Below are 16,700 nucleotides of genomic sequence, written 5' to 3'. Positions count from 1 at the left end.
AAGAAAGAAAGAAAGACTGATTTTATTCGGGGCAAATATAAAGTTCAAGGAGTACTTTTGGAATAATTATTGGGGATCAGTGATTATCTCAGCTTCTAAAACACCCATTAACAATGTTTTCAAAGCATCTTCCTTTCAGCCAAATACTCCCAGCTGATTAGAGCCTGTTTCCCATTTGCGAACATTCTTTTCCATTTCTGAAGCTTCGTTGTGACTTTTTTCCCAGTTTAATCAAGGAATTTCTATTTTTGTAAATTTTTATTTTCTGAAGTATCTGAACACACCCTCCACTCCCTTTCTTCTCTTATTCTCCAGTTGTTCTTGCTCTAGTCCATTATGTGTGTTCTGTTTTGTCATATAAAGATGGGATTTGGAGGTGAGGGTGATCCGGCTCAACATCTGAAACCCCGTTGATGGCAGAGTTGATTCGGCTGAGCTGGCTGGCTGGGTGGGTGTCCCCTTCCTCCCTCACTGCTCTGTGTGCACCCCACCCGAAGCTCCGTGCTAGGCTGAAGAGAACGGTCTCCCCCGATACCTTTGGCTGCACTCCCCTGCTAGAACCTCCATACGAGCTCTCAGGGTCCTTTTGTAGAAGAGTGTAGGGCAGTCTAGCTTCCAGGACGCCACATACATCCAAAGCAGGGGCTGCACATGACAGTCTGACTTTCTTTTAAAAAAAAAAAAGTAAAAAGAAACAGAAGAAGAAGAAGAAGAAAAAGAGATGGGGTTTGAGGGCATAACATAGATGTTCCAAACTGGGATGCCCAGTTGATTAACAGTAGTCATGACCTTGCAGGGTTATTACTTAAATACGTTCCAAAACTTTTGGTTTTCCTTTGTCTAGAAACTTAAGCTTACATGTCAGATTCAGGAAAACGAATTCCCCAACTCACAAGGTACTGAAATACATGTAAGCCAGAATAGTACTTTATTTACTTGGAATGAGAATTAATAATACATGGCACAAACTGAACAATCATTTTCTCTATCATACATTTTTAATGAAAAGACAAATTATAATAAAAGCGTAATTTGTTGAGCATAGGTAGATGAGAAATTCAAAATGTTAAGATTGGAGAGAAAAAGTATTGCCAATGAAAACCAATTTAGAGATGGAACCTTAAAATAATACTATGTATGCATGACTTATGTTTGAGTTACTGTAAGAATGTGGATTGTATTTAGGTTAAGGTTAGGGTGCTGTTGCTGTTAAGGTATAGGTTTGGTTATATTTCAAGTTGAAAATCAAAGTTAAGTACAGGGGGATTATTCATTTGAGGCTAGGCTGGGGCTTGGGTAAGGTTACTATAAGGATTTGATTGGATTAGAATTGGGCTAGGGTTAGGGTATAGGTTCTGTTAAAATTAAAGTAGAGAGTGAAATTTTGATACAGGGTGATTGTTCAGTTAAGGCAAATAGGTAAATTTAGATGGAGCTCTTTTAAGGGCTACTATAATATATCATTATGAAAGTCAAAATTTATTTTAATCATTGTGAATTACAAAGTTACAAGGTTATTTATGATTGGATTTCAGGTGTACAGTGTCCCAGCACCAGTCCCTTTAGAACTGTTAAACTTTTTGTTTTGTTTTGTTTTGTTTTGTTTTGGTGGTGCTTAGTGCTTACTCCCAGCTCTGGGCTCACTTTTGACTGTGCTTGTGGGGGGGGGGGGGCAATGTGGTGCCAACATTAATCTGGGCCCCCCACATGCTGAGCTGTATACAGGCTGTCTCTCTAGTCCCGAAAGTTGATTTTTTAAAGTGTGAGCTTTCTTTAATCTTTAAAAAATTTTTTCAGTGCCAGGAGTCTAGTGCAGAGCCTCACACATGAAAAAGGGTGTTCTTAGACACAGAACCCCAGCCCCACCCCCTTAAAGTGTTGGCCATGATCTTACGTGGGTTCCTAGCATTTAGTTGCATCCTTTTGACCTTTACGTTTGACTTAGCTTATCACTCTCTAAATTAATTGAACTCTTTCACTTTAAAAAGTTTCATCACAATATTCATTTTGTGATAATCCCTCAGAACAATAGGATCATCTTGCTTTCTATTTTTAATATTCTCTTGGTTAGACTTGATTTGTTGTGGAGTTGGGTTGGCATCGGCACCAGGTTGATGGAGACATGATGCTGATGGATTCATGCCGAACTGTCAGGCAGCTGCTCTCTGGCACCTGTTTCTCTCTTCCTTCCTGTCTGCTGTTTCTCTTGTTCCTAGCCAAGAACCTGGGGGAAACTTTTGGTGGGCACTGCAGCCCCATGACTTACTGTTAATGAGTTGACTCTTGCCCTCAGTGTTATCATGACAATTGTGACATTGTGATGGAGTGACTCCTAGATTATTCCAGACTTCAAAATTACATAATTTGAAGGAAAAAGAGAGCAGAATAGGAAGGCAGGGGTGGACCATAAGGAAGTGGACTTAGTCAACAAGTGGCATCCCTTTGGGAATAACTAAAGGCATTAAATAGTTCATTATAACACTTGATTTGTTTTGGTGATCTCTTTATGTTGAAATAGGAGCAAAGCAAATTGGACTAAATTAAGTTCTGATAATTCTGTGTTAGTCTTAGTAAGGCAGCAAAGAAGGAAGAATACTACGTAAACATTTTCTCTGTTATATGTGTCGCGTTTCATAAGTATTGTTTCCTAGCCTTGATCTGGTTCACTATTTCTTACGCAGCTCCGGAAGACTGGCATTACTGGCAGGGGGCTCACTGGAGATCATCGAACTCACAGAGGACGATGCAGGGACTTACTTCTGTATAGCGGAGAGTGGAAATGAGACCATTGAAGCTCATGCAGAGCTCACAGTACAAGGTATGTGTTTCCTGTATAAGTAAAAAAAAATAAAATAAAATCCCGTGCATTTTTTGTATTTGCTAATTCTTTGCTACTAATGCGGGAAAGGCAATGCAGATAAATTTCAAAAGCCTGAGCTTTTGAACCAGACTACTAGGGTCCAAATTCTGGGTCTTGTCTTTTCTAGCTATGTAACTATAGGAAATTACTTAACATCTCTGAATCTTATGGTCCTCATTGGTAAAATGAAGATAATAAGAGTCCTCTCATTGGTGTTGTTTCAAGGATTAAAAAATTATTAGTTGCAAAAAAAAACCTATTGTAAAATTCTCAGATTCATGATGAGGATAGGTGTGAGCCCATGGTTAGCTGTTCTCTGTAGCAGCGAGTGTGGAAGCGGGTGAGGTGGGGCGTCTGGAAGGTTCAACTAGACGTTCCTTGTCTCGGAATGCTTTCTCACAAAGACTTTTCTGTTCTCTGAACCAGAACCATGTGTCTCCTAAGCATTGGTGCTCTCTCCATTTGGGTAAATAGATCACCCAGGAAGGAGAGCTTGTGGCTCTAATGGTCCATCTAATTGGTGATTTGATGTTTCTTTCTTTATGTTCAACTAACGCTGATCATCACAGCAAGGTTGGTTTTTCTTCCTTTTTCTCTGTCTCTCTCCTCCCCCACTAAATACAGGTTCTCTTATTTCTAAGACAGAGACAGTAAAACGGGGCATGCACACTTGGTTTCTCCTTTTCCCCTGTCCCTGGCCAGGCCTCCGTGTGGAAATGTAACCCCAGAGGAGTATTTGCTATCACTCCCATGATTTGTCTGCACCTTCGTTTATTGTTGTTGCAAGTAAAAATTTTAGGGCTTCCTTTTCCACTTTCTGAGAAATACCAACACTGCTTGGATATGCAGGTATATCCAATATGAGACACATTGACTCACGGTGGTCATTATCAGCTTGTACCAAATCGTTTTCTAGAGAGCACCTCATGATCTGGATGTGAGTCATGTCATATTTCAGATGAAAGTTTGCTTCTCTTGGTACATTTTGTGGCTTTCAGAATGGAGGTATAACAGTCATGGGGAAGTGTTGTGTGTGTGTGTGTGTGTGTGTGTGTGTGTGTTTATTTCCCCTTTGACTTCCCTTTGTGTTGTGATGACCAGAGGTCACAGACACTTGATTGCATTGCTCTCCTTTTAATTTAGATGCTCAGCACACTTTATTGATTGCAGTGCTCACCAGGGTCACAAACTTGGCTGAGATGCTTTCGCATACAATACCAGTGTGCTAAAGATGGGTGCTTTGTTGTGACTCTGGGGATCATAGTTGGTATGTGGGATGTTGCTGGGGATCAGATGCTCAACCTCATGCTATTTTTCCCAACCATCATGTTGGCAGTGAATGAAAGATATTTGATCTCCAGCATATGTGTTGGCACTCAGAAACAAATGACTCACGTCATCCATCTCACCAGCCCAGTACATCCTTGGGTACTAGGCACTGTTCACTTCAGTGAAATTTAAGGTTCAGCCAGCTTTTGGGATAACCTTATGATGGAGAACAGCCAGATTAACTAACCAAGCCTAATCAGTTTTCTGTTGGGTGTCTTCCTTCCTAGTGTCCCTTGAAGACAGTGTTTAAAGTGTAAACTCTGATTTCTTCCTTGCTTTTGAAATAGCATCCTATCTGTTAACTTACTTGTTTTCAGTATAATTTCAGAGTGACTTAGGGCCACTCGTTTACTTGTGTTTGAGAGTGTCTCCTGTGGTCTTTGATCCTCAGTAGAGAACCGGGCACTTACAAATCCTTAAAGGTCAAAAATCCCTGTGAGCACGTTAGCTACAGATGTTTTTTTCTTTTTCCTTTCACCTCAAAGCTTACAGTATAGAATGCTTTTGTTTTAAGGGGGGGGGGGGAATGTGTTTTCGAAGGATGTATGTATCCATGAGAGAACTAGATTATCTTTATGTTTTCTTTCTATACTCTAGAGAACCTAGGATTACTTTTTTGGTGGTAAAATAATTTATCATTAAATCTTAATTAATCATTTGCCTGCTTCACTTTTCCAAACTATGTTAGGAGTGCTTAAAATTAAACAGAAGAGGGCTAGAAAGATAGTAAAGCGGGCAAAGGTGCTTGCCTTGCACACAGCAGAGCCAGGTTCAATCTCAGGAACTTCATATTGTACCTAGAACCCCACCAGGAGTGATCCCTGAGCACAGAGCCAGAAGGAAGCCTAAGCCCTGAGCACCACCAGGTGTGGCCCAAAACCATTCTCTCTCTTCTCTCTCTCTTTCTCTCTCTCTCTCATATACACACACACTCTCTCTCTCTCGCGTGCTCTCTCTCTGAACAAAAGTTCTGTGCCTCAGATAAAGAAAATAATTTCTAAACTGGATTTAGTTTTCTGCTAGTCTAGTATGCTCTGTTTTCTCCTGCATCCAAATCATCTCTGAGAATGAAGAATGAGAGGAAGCTAGAGGAAGGCTAGTCTAGGGTAGGTCCTTGTGTGCTTGGGTGAAGGGAGGGAGAGTGGGTTGGGAGCTGCAGCTTGGGACTAAGGGCAATTTTTAAAGGGGGGAAAATCTGAATTTACATAGCATTTATACTCAGGCAAGATGTGAAACCTAATACCTATTCTTATAAGGTCTCTAAGTCTGCTACATAGGATATACACTGAAAAAAAAAAAACTGCTGTAATAAGAGGCACATTCGGGAAATGCTGCTGCAAGAGAAGTTCTGTTGCTTTAGTTTTAATTGGAGATTTTTATTTTAGGCATCATTCTTGACAACCACACCCTCTGCCTCCCTTCCCCATTGCCCCAGTGTCCCTGCACTCCCAGCCACTCCTGTCCCCCTCCCTCCCTCCGCACCCCCCTTCCACCACACACACACATATACACACACACACCCCGGGATAAGTTTTCTACTGCAGACCAGCTCTTGGTTTCTGTTGCCTTTGCACATTTGCAATTTCATTGCTCTGTTTGTATGGCACATTTAAGGGAAATCATTCTGTATCTGTCACTCTGCTAACCTCACTCGCCACCATGCTCTCCATATCCTTCTACATGGGAGCAGATGGCGTGATTCCACCTTTCCTCGCAGGTGGGTCATACTGCATGCTGCCTGGGTGCCGTAATTTCTTTGACCCCATCATCTCTTCTTGGACACTGAAAAATACTGTGACTTGCTAGGCCTGGAGGAATGGGGCAGGGCCCAAGAGGCCCTGCCTGGCAAGCACCCATGGCCCTAAGTCCAAATCCTCCGTGTCCCACATGCACCCTATATGATTCTGGCTCTCTTCAAATGGGGCCTGGCAACTTTGCAGAGTGCGATTCCCCATGTCTGGTTGCACCGCAGATGGGGGTGTGTCAGCACCCCAAAAGGGGACGCAGCCGAAAGGGTACTAGCAAGCACTTCTCTTTCTGGTGAGCAATGTGTGTGAGCACCCAGCCACCCCCTGGCAAGCACATGTGGAAGTTCTTTGACAGCAGAACAGACCTGGGTGAGTGAGCGCAGCTGAGTGCTCAGGAACCACCAACGATGGGTGGCCTCTGGGAGACGGTAGGAGTGAGCCGCAACCCCACCAGGCCTGTGGACAGCCCCTGGTCATTGCAGCGTTGCAGAAGCATGCTGGGAAAGGGGCGAACGTTAAATAAATATGTAATATTAGAATGTGGCTCATACGGACTTACCTTGGTTAAGTTCTTAGAAACTGCAGCTGTAAAGCCTAGTGATATAAAATGCAGACAGGCTCTTAAAATAACTTCTCTCTGAAGAAGAGTTAACTGGGACTTTCTGATTTCGTTGTGTTTTCCGCAAAAGAGTTCAGCGTAGAATTACTTGGAATAAAATGATGTTATTCCCCAGTTCTTTGACGGGCCTTTCAGGAAGTCGTGGGTTTTCACTTCTTGCCCTTAATTCTGGTTGTCTCAGCAATCTGAATCAAGAGGGTACGGCAGAAGCGATATGATGTCACAGTCAAAGCAGAGTTTCAGCAAACTAAGAGTTGTTGTTTTTTTTTATAGTATTATTATTTTGATTTGTTTCTTTGAAAGGAATAACAACAGGAGGTGGAGAGATAGCACAGCGGGCCGGGCACTTACCTTGTATGTGGCCAAACTGGGTTCAATCCCCCCGCCTCTTATGTGGTTACTTGAGCTCTTCCAGGAGTGCTTTCAGAGTGTAGAGCCAGGAATAAGCCTTGAGCACTGCTAGGTGTGGCCCCAAAACAAAACAAACGTAACAGCATGGTGGGCCAGAGCAGTAGTATAGCAGGCAAGGTGCTTGCATACAGCTGACCAGGATTAGATCTCTAGCACCCTGTGTGGTCCCCTGAGCCCTGCCAGGAGTGATCGCTGAGTACAGAGCCAGGAGTAAGCCCAGGGAACCTTTTGGTAGGCTTCCAAAGTGAAACAAAATAAAATAATATTGACGTGCTCCTGATAAAATCAATATCTAACCTGAAGAAAGGACTTCATTGAAATCAAGAATTGAAGACTCCATACGGCTTGTGGTCTAAATCTGCCTGACTGCTTGTTTTTTGTTTTTGTTTTTGTTTTTTAACCTGTGATCCACTAGTGCTATTTAGTAACACATAAAATTATTATGAAATTCTTCTTCTGTTGTCCATAAGAAGTCCTGCTGACACGGCCACACTTCCTTGCATTGCCGTTGGGAAACAGCAGTGTGACGGAGACCAGGGGCTCCACAGATCCTAAAAGACTCCAGTCCAGTCCTTTCTTGGAGAAGTTTCAAGCCCTGGTATAGATCTGTAAAGAACTTTTAGAGAGAATGGCAGACAAAGGCAAATGAGCCAGGACAGAATGGGTAGAAGTGAGAGCAACAGAGAAGAGATTGCGGTGGGGAGAGAGCAGAAACGGGGGCTTGAATGAGTGGGTGTTAGGACCGTGCTTCGATCTGGTAACCTGAGGCTCCTGTCTGGAAGAATTTACTGAACTGCAGCAAATATATCTGAGGACAACCATGTAAGTACGCTCATCAGATTTGTATGTGTCAGAAAATATTTAAATCAAAACCGAAAACAATTTCAGCTTCCATCAACAGCGGAAGGGATAAAAAAGGGTTTTGATACGGTCAGCAACGAAAATGCACAGACTGCTGCTGCATCCAAGAACAGGGGTACACTTTGCGGCCACTAAAGAAGGGAAGGAGACAAGACACAGAAGGGTACCTGTTGCATGACTTGTGTGTTGTCAAGTTTCAGACCAGACAAGAGTGGGGCTGGAGCCATAGTACAGCGCCTCGGAGCAGGGTTTGATCCCCTTACGGTCCCATGCGCCTGCCTGGAGTGATCCCTGAGCATCATTGGGTGTGGAAAAAAAAAACAGGCAAGAACTATCTGTCATTGTATAAGTTAGGATAGGAATTGTTCTACGGTTGCTTCCCAGCAGGCTTCTGAGGTGCTGATGTTTTGTTTTTTGATCAGGTGATCGTTGCAGCATTTACAGTAGTACATAACAGACTGTACTGTTAATGTGTCACGTGCAGGCTTCTTTGCTGTGTCCAGATAATTTGTCATACAAAATAGCATTGTGGAAAATTTTGTTTCAACCTTTGGGCCACAACAAAGTTGTTGTTGTTGATTTTTATGGGTAGGGTTGGTTGTGAGAAATAGTTGGATACAGATGTGTGTACCACACACACACGCATGTACACACACACACACACAATGCTGTATATAGACATATAGCCAAGCCATTTCTATATATGTGGTCATACTGACCTGAATGGTTTTTTTTTTAAAGTCATAGCTACAGGAAATGCCATAGTGACTGTTAATACAGAAAAGGTTGTAAGTTCATTCTTCATCTGTTCAATAGTTCAGATTTGTTGTTTTATCATTAGCTCCTGGGTTCTCTGCACAAGCCGTGACGTGAATGAGCCCGTGGTGTATTTCCTGTCATTTCAGGGTGTCGATAACACTTAAAATATGTCATGAGTTGTTGTTTTTAAATGGGGATTTTCCCTTTTCTTAAAAAAAAAAATTCCTGATAGTTGATGAGACACATCTCCCCGCTCCTCTAAAAGAGAAGAAAAATTTCCATTTGTATTTTTGTGGGACAAATTGATACATAACATACAGGCCGCCTCTTTAGTCTGGCCCATATTTGGAACAAACTGCCACCAAAATGTTCAATCCCATCTTCTTTTTCTGGAGTTTCAGCCCGAGGTCATTTTGCTTCTTTCGCCTGCTTTACTCCATCTGGTTTCTCTCTTTTTTTCCCCGAAGTGGTCAACACTGTATTACCATTCCCCCACCAGAGGTACTGGAGCGATCTGGGAAAAGGGGGCGGTAGCAGGTTGGGGGTACAGTTGTCTATTTCTTTGCTTAAAGGAGTGTTAAAGTTTTTCCAGAGGACACAGTGATTTTTCTACAAGGGAGGTAGTCGGATAAGATGGAGAACCTCTGTTCTACAACACAACATTAATCTCCCCCTTTTAGCATTATTCCTGGTATCACATCCCTTTCCTTAATGATTTATTACATTATACCCCTGTTCATTGGAACTCTTATTTCTCTTGGCTTAAGATAAAAAGCAAGTACTCGATCATTGTATAACTGAATCCCAAGCACAAAAATTTGTAAGTCTACAACTGTACCTCATGGTGTTTCACTAATAAAAATTTTTTAAAAAAAGATAAAAGCAAGTTTTCCAATAGGTACAAAACACAACCAGACCCTCAGGCGTATTTGGGGTTTTGTCTGGTGCATGGAAGTCTTTGGAGTCTGCAGTCCTGCCTGGGCCCACTGCCGTCACTTCCTCTGTGGACTTGGCTGAGTGTTTAAACCTTGCCTGTGTTTTGGTTTCTTCCATCATTAAATGAGTTGTTGGAGGGGTTCATTGAATTTTTTGGCACTCTTACTAAACCTGGAAAGGAGATGGCATATCTTCACCAGGCTGCATCTAGTTTCCTTGAATAAACTATCTTATTTGATGATTCTGTTCCTATGTATCCTCTAATCCCCAGCTAGGATTTATTGCTTCACCAGACCACTCTGTGAAGCTTTATTAACCATTCCGTGGAGCTCAGGCACAATTAATATATCTCTTAAAATAACTCTTACAGCCTCAGATTTTTTTTGGGGGGGGGGGGGGCAGGCTATGTGTGTCACACCTAGGTTGTGTTCAGATCTTCCTCCTGGCTTTGTGCTTGGGGATCACTACTGGCAGGCCTGGGGGACCACATGTGGTGCCAGGGATTGAACCCAGGTCGACCAAGTTCAAGGCAAGTGTCTTGTCCACTGTGCTGTCACTCCAGCTCCAAACCTCAATTTTTTTTTCCCTAATCTGCCTCTTCCTGCTGACACTAGGATAGGATTTTTATCAGCAGAGATTTGCCATGATTGTTATGGACTGAGCTTATTTTATCCCAGTGGATAGGAATAAATGATTATGTGAAACTTTGTATTAAAATTGTTAAATGAGGCAATTTGGTATCTGAGATTTGTAATTCATGGGGTTTTTTTTTGCACCATGTTTTTCATAGACTACTTTGTGTAAAATAAATTAGGATTTTTTTTAAAAATTTAAATATTTTGAAGGAAGGTAGGCCATTACTCTCGTTTAAATGCTGCTTTCATTTGCACATATTATAAATATTATAAATACTGCTTCATTATTCTCAGTTTTGATCTTTCTATACCTTCCAAAAGTTAAAATAAAAATTTAAGAAATGTCATTACAACTTTGCTTCAGAGTTGACCTCATCATCATCCTTATTTGCCATCTTGGTTCAGGACTGTATGTGTCAAATCCCCTTTTTTTATTCCCAGGAGAGGTCCCACTGCTTTGATGTGCTCGCACTGTAATCCTCTGTTCCAAGTTTTTCTTTTGTTTTAATTTGGGGTCATACCCAGCGGTGGTCAGGATCTTTTCCTCAATTTTCTCATTAAAATACAGTGAATGAGCAAATTGAGGGAAAGATCCTCATGAAAATAACAGAAGAAACAGAGAAAAATAAAAGAAGGAAGAGAGAGGCCAGAGAGATAGTACAGTAGGTAAGGTTCTGGCTAGCACACTGCAGACCCAGACTCCATTCCCAGCACCACATATGGACATATGGTCCCCCCCACACACACCCCACCAGGAATGGTCCCTGAGCACAGAATCAGGAGTAAGCCCTGAGCACTGCTGGTTGTGACCCCCAAATTAAAACAAGTGGAAGGGCGGGGGAAGGGCAGTTGGGATAGAGAAGGGACCACTATGACAGTGATAGTTGAAGTGATCACTCTGGACAAGAACTGTGTCCTGAAATTAGGTAAAGGGATCTATATGATAACCTCTCAGTACCTATATTGCTAACCATAATGCCCAGAAGGAAGGTGGGGGAGCTGGGGGGGGGGGGGGCAAGGCAGGAATAGCAGGGGAGGGTGGCGCGAGGGAAAATGGGGACACTGGTGAAGGGACAGATATTGGATCATTTTATGACTGAAACCTAATCATGAACAACTTTGTAACGATATCTCTCAGTGGTTCGATTAAATAAATAAAATGAAAGCTCACTAAAATACAGATGCTTCTTACGTTAAACATTTTTTTACGGCCAGAGCAGTAGCACAGAGGTAGGGTTCTTACCTTGCACATGGCCTATCAATCCCCAGCACCCCATATGGTTCCCAAGTTCCCAAGGAGTAAGCCGAGTACTGCTGGTTCTGACCAAAACCCAAATCAATCTCTCTCTCTTCCTCTCTCTTCCCCTCTCTCTCTCTCTCTCTGTGTCTCTCCCCCCCCCCCCCCCCCCCAGTTTATCCTTCTCTCCTTGAGGACAGGATTGTATTTTGACAGCTTTTTTATTCTTTGCACTAAATCTAATGAGTGCTGCATATTTGAAACATATGTAAAAATGGCAATTTTTTTATTATGTTATTCATATCTGGAGTATTTCATAGAAACCTCACACTTTAAAAACCATTGGCATGAATTGGAGAATCCTTTACAATTCTTTAATAGTCCTGTATTGAAACCAACTAATTTTGAACTGCTTTGGAGTTCTTGGATTTTTATCACATCAGTGGTTATATTAGCTTTCAGATAAATCTCGTATTTACAAGCTTGAATTAATTTCCTAATAGTTATGCAAATTTATTCTGAACTACAATAGCTTTAGATCCAGGGTAACTATGGTAACTCCAGGAAAGAACCTGCGGGTATTGAAAGGAGGAGGAAAAGGTGCACACGGAATACAATGAAATGTGGTGTAAAGTGAAGAACCTGGATTCAGTAGCACAGTCGCAGGGTTTCTGATGATCGGTGCTGGCAGAATAGAAGAACCATTCATGTGCCTGAGACGGCGCCTAATCTGTTGGTGTTCCAGTCACCCGCAGCTTGAGAAGACATAGTTCTTCTGTTACTGTGTCCCCAATGAGGAGGAAGCTTCATAGGGAAAGTAGTAAGAATCATGATGCAGGTCCTTCATTTCTATAAAGCCACAAACAGACCAGCCACATTGCTTCTAACGGAAGGGGCATTGCGTCGTGAAGCAAGCACAAGCACGACCTGATTTCCCAGTCTAACCAAGTGATCTTCCTAACTCAGCCCATTGAGCCTGTAGGATAAAGATCGGAACGTGTTTCCCAGTCCTGATTGGGTTGCTGGTGTAAGCACATTGGCTAGGACAGTGTCTGACACCTCAGGCTCTTAGCAAGTGTGCCTTGGCTAATCCCTGCTCTAGTTTAAGAATCCTTCCTTTCAGTCTAAACCCTCTTCACCTGATTCTTCCTTAGGGTTGTGATTTGTATACCTAGCTAGATTCTGCATCTTCATTGAAACTTTGAGACTGCCATCTCAAGTGGCTTTCTGGGGATGGGCTCCCAGACAGTTCTCAGGGAACCTTGGAGACCACTGCCTGAAAAACTCAACCTGGCCTTGTGGACCTGCTGGTTCAGGGCCCTCACCTCCCACCTAGCAGTGCTGGGTTCATTGGCCCTCCCCACCCTGGCAGTGCTCAGGAGGAACTGGGGATACATGGGGTTCTTGGGAGTCAGTTTGGGGACTTGTCCATGCCAGTCATGTCCTCCAACCCTTGGACTGTCTCCCAGACCCTGTTTTCGGGCTTTGTTCCTTGCCACCATCCATCACCACCCTTAATCTGCACTAGCGGCCAGTTGTACTTCAGTCTGGGGAGCATGATGTCTTTTATTGCCCTCTTGCCTAAATCTGTCTACAGATGCCAGGACCCTTTTTGTCTTGAGCGGTAGCTCGGACAAAGTCTTAGTAAACACTATGCAATTTTTAGAGCATCAGATTCTTATTTAATTTGGTCTTGAGTCACGCCCAGTGGTGCATAAGGCTTACTTCCGGTTCTATGCTCAGGAATCACTCCTGGCAGGCTTGGAGGACTCTGTGGGGTGCAGGGGATCAACTGCATGTGAGGCCAATGCCTTGTACACTGTACTGTTGCAGCGGCCCCTCTTTAAATTCTTAAGCATAGTAATGTCCTAATAGAGTGAAAGGTTGGGGGGGGGGTGGGAAACACCTGATCCCCCCCCAACATTTCTGTATGATGAAATTTTTTAGTAATAAGACACTGAAAGAATTTTATGAGAAATACCCACCACCTGGAGTCTATAATCTAGACAATCTGCTATAATTGCTGAATCATATAACCATCATTTCATCCATTTATTATATACTTATATCACACACACATATATATGGACATATGTGTGTGTGTGTGTGTGTGTGTGTGTGTGTCTGTGTTTCAGAGCAACAGACATCCCAGATATTTCAGTGCTCATGAAATTAGGTAGGGAATGATACTTGACTGGCAAATTTGGGTAGATTTTTTGGCTATCCAGTAGTGTGCTCAGGGCTTACTTCAGGCTCTGTGCTTACAGATCTCTCCTGACAGTGTTCAGAGTACCGTACGGGATGCTAGGAATTGAACCTGGGTCGAACACATGCAATGCAATGCAAGCACCCAACCCTCTGTACTATTCTCCAGCCATATTCTTGTTTTTGTGTGTTTTTCTGTTGGATTGTATGATCCTATCTTCCCATTGCAAGACATTCAAATCTACTTTACAGGTAGTTGCTGAGCTATTGATAGTAAATGTATGGGGCAGTGTTGACTTCAGAATGGGAAGAGAAGCAGGGCCAGTGAATCAGGAAAATCTTCTCTAAGGAGGTGTTTGTAGGGAGATCTGATACCTGCGTTTCTTTTGAGCTGTACTGAGGCATTTTAAACGAAGGGAAAGCACCAAGACTGGAGTGTATGGATGGAAGGAAAGAAGTACCACAATCTTGTGGCAATTTTCTTAAAATGTTACTTCAGAGATACAGTTTCTTTCGTTGCTTTCAGAGATTAAGGAAAATCCATTCACTTTCACTGGAAGGAGAAACTTCTTCAAGAAATTATGGTTTTTGCTTGTTTAAAAATTTTTGGTCATTTTTATTTTGTTTTTTGGATTTTCATTTTTTGTTGTGTTTGTTTTGGGGGGCCATACCCAGTGGTACTCAAGGCTGCTAATTCTGATCAGGGATCACTCACTCCTAGTGGGGATTGGAAGGACCATATTCAGTGACATGGCAAGGTTGACATGGTAAGCACCTATCCCACTGAATTATCTCAAAGCCATACTTAACAGGAGATTTGTGAGTAGACAATCAGACAATAACCGTGAAGACATAACAGGCTGTTAAATGCTAGATTTTTGCTTGTTCTTAAAAAGGCCTTGAATGTAATTTTGTGAATTATTGAAAAGAAGTTTAAGAACAGCAAGTGTGAAGTTTAACATAAAATGGATTAAATTGCTCTAGTTCTCTACTTAAAGAGCTTTTAAAGAATTTCAGTGCTTAAACCATTGCAATCAAACAATAGGAATTCCAGCAATCCTGAGTTAATGTAAACGAAAATGGTTATCTTCTAAATAACAGCATAATAAAGTAACCTTGAAACATTGTTGTTGGTTCTATATTGTTTTCTGTTTGAATTAAGTGGCAATTTCCAGCATTATACAACAGTGATGGAATTAAGTGATGTTTCTAGTAAAAGAATTTTGCAAGTATAATATGTTTTAGTACTAGATTCTGCTTGCGCATTTAGCAATTAAAATTATTCTTGTAATGATGATGGCATTAGAAGGGATAGGAAGCTGTCAAAGAGAATTTGAAGCTTAATTATCTCTTTGGTAACGAAATGCATAATCTACTATTACAACAGCTTATTTTCTTATGGTAATTGACTCATTTGCTCTCTGGTTATCAATTTAATTTCCAAACCACAAACATCTGCTCTTACATTGTGTTTAATTGGTGTGAATACTATCTATAGAGAAGTTAAAATCCAGAGAACATTTTATAGGCATTATTTTATAATTAATGAAAGGACAAGTGACAAATTGAATGTTGGGGGTTTTTTTCTGCCCTAATAATCTTTGGAAGTCTGTTTACTAAAATGCAGGCTAAATCATACTAATGTATTTTGTTTGATTTAAGTAGTTGAGGTTTAATTTAAATTGAGGGTTGGGTCATACCTGGTGGTGCTCAGGGCTTACTCCTGCAAGTGCTCAGGAACCACAAGTGGTGCTGGGCATCAAACCGGGGTCAGCCACACGCAAGGCAAGCAAGCACCTTAACCTCTGTACCCCATCTCCTTAATGGATTTTTTTCAAAAGAAAATTTTGCTGTGCTTTCAATATTATGTAATTAGCCTGAGAAGGAACCTGTCCTTTTGACAATTTGTTGGTTTTTTAGACCAGAACCTTAGTAATAAAGATTATAGGCTTTTAACACAGAAAATAAATTTTTAGTGTGTCACTCTTTAAAAAAGAGGAGTGGGGACATGTGTGTGTAAGTGTTCTGGTGTTGGCTCATAGTTTTAGAAAATGGAGAGGAAGTGAAGAGGAGGGAGGGAGTATAAAAAAGAAAGGAGAGAGGGATCATAAGGAGGGGAGGAGGGAGGAAGGAGAGGAGGAAGGGAAAAGGAAGGCATAATGAATGCTCCTTGGATAGTATCAATAGAAATAAAATCACTTTAGAACATAGGCCAACTTGTGAAATGTAAAAACTAGAGAAGTGATATTAAGAAATTATTATAGATACCAGCATAGTAATATTATTATAGTTATGCTTAGAAATAGAAGTTCTTGTTTCAGAGGAATAATTAGTAAATATATACGAAATATACCCAGGATTTGCTTTAAAAGATCTGAAGATGGGGCTGGACAGATAAAAGAAGGGCTAAGGCACTTGCCCCACACATGACTGATCCGGGTCTAATTCCCAGCACCCGATATGGTCCTGAGTCCCTCCCTGGAGCGATCCTGAGCCAAAAGCCAGGAGTAAACCCTGAGCGCCACTGTTTCCCACCCCTCAGAAAAAGTAGGGAATGGTGTAGGTTGGAATATAAACGAAGTAGCAGTTGGCCATGGGTTGATATCCAGGTAAATTTAATCAGGTCTTAAGTAGGGAAAACTCAGGATTGCATGGATGTTGTTTTTCCTACATCTAAACAATTTTCCAGTTCAAATGAAAACTCCAGGCTGCTTGTATTTAGCCTTACTTCTCCGTGTCCTTCTTCTTCTTGTTTCACCAAGAAGGAACAAAGAAACCTACCAAGTATGAGTCTAAATACTTCTGGACAATAAGAGCAACTTGATCAGGGCCAGGGAGCTGAGTGGCTGGAAGGCAGACTTTATCCACGGGGGGCCTAGATCCTATCTCTGACACTGCCCCAGCCACCCCAGGGGCAACCACCAACTGCCCTGGGTGCACCCCTCTCCCCTCCAAAAAAAAAAAACAAACCAAAGGAAACAACCTGGTACAGCACCGGCAACCTTAAGGTAAAAGACAAAAGGAAAACTGAGAAAAACTACTGGCAAGAGTGTAACAGAGGGTTAGTAGCTTACTATGACCCAGTCAGGATCACACAATC

General features: G+C 41.9%; 1 protein-coding gene across 5 annotated transcripts in view; it reads left to right on the top strand.

Moving 5' to 3' along the window:
- The window catches only part of NEO1 (neogenin 1), a 172,691-nt gene that overhangs the window by 68,255 nt on the left and 87,736 nt on the right, over positions 1–16,700 (top strand). For all 5 annotated transcript variants that reach the window (XM_056128702.1, XM_056128703.1, XM_056128700.1 and 2 more), the window contains exon 5: positions 2,682–2,818. In XM_056128702.1, the coding sequence (XP_055984677.1) occupies positions 2,682–2,818 (137 nt within the window). The remainder of the gene's footprint in view (positions 1–2,681; positions 2,819–16,700) is intronic.

This window comes from Sorex fumeus, unplaced genomic scaffold (assembly GCF_029834395.1).
Source record: "Sorex fumeus unplaced genomic scaffold, SorFum_2.1 ptg000067l, whole genome shotgun sequence".
In the NCBI taxonomy this organism is placed as follows: domain Eukaryota; kingdom Metazoa; phylum Chordata; class Mammalia; order Eulipotyphla; family Soricidae; genus Sorex; species Sorex fumeus.
This window is presented reverse-complemented; position numbering and strand designations above follow the sequence as displayed.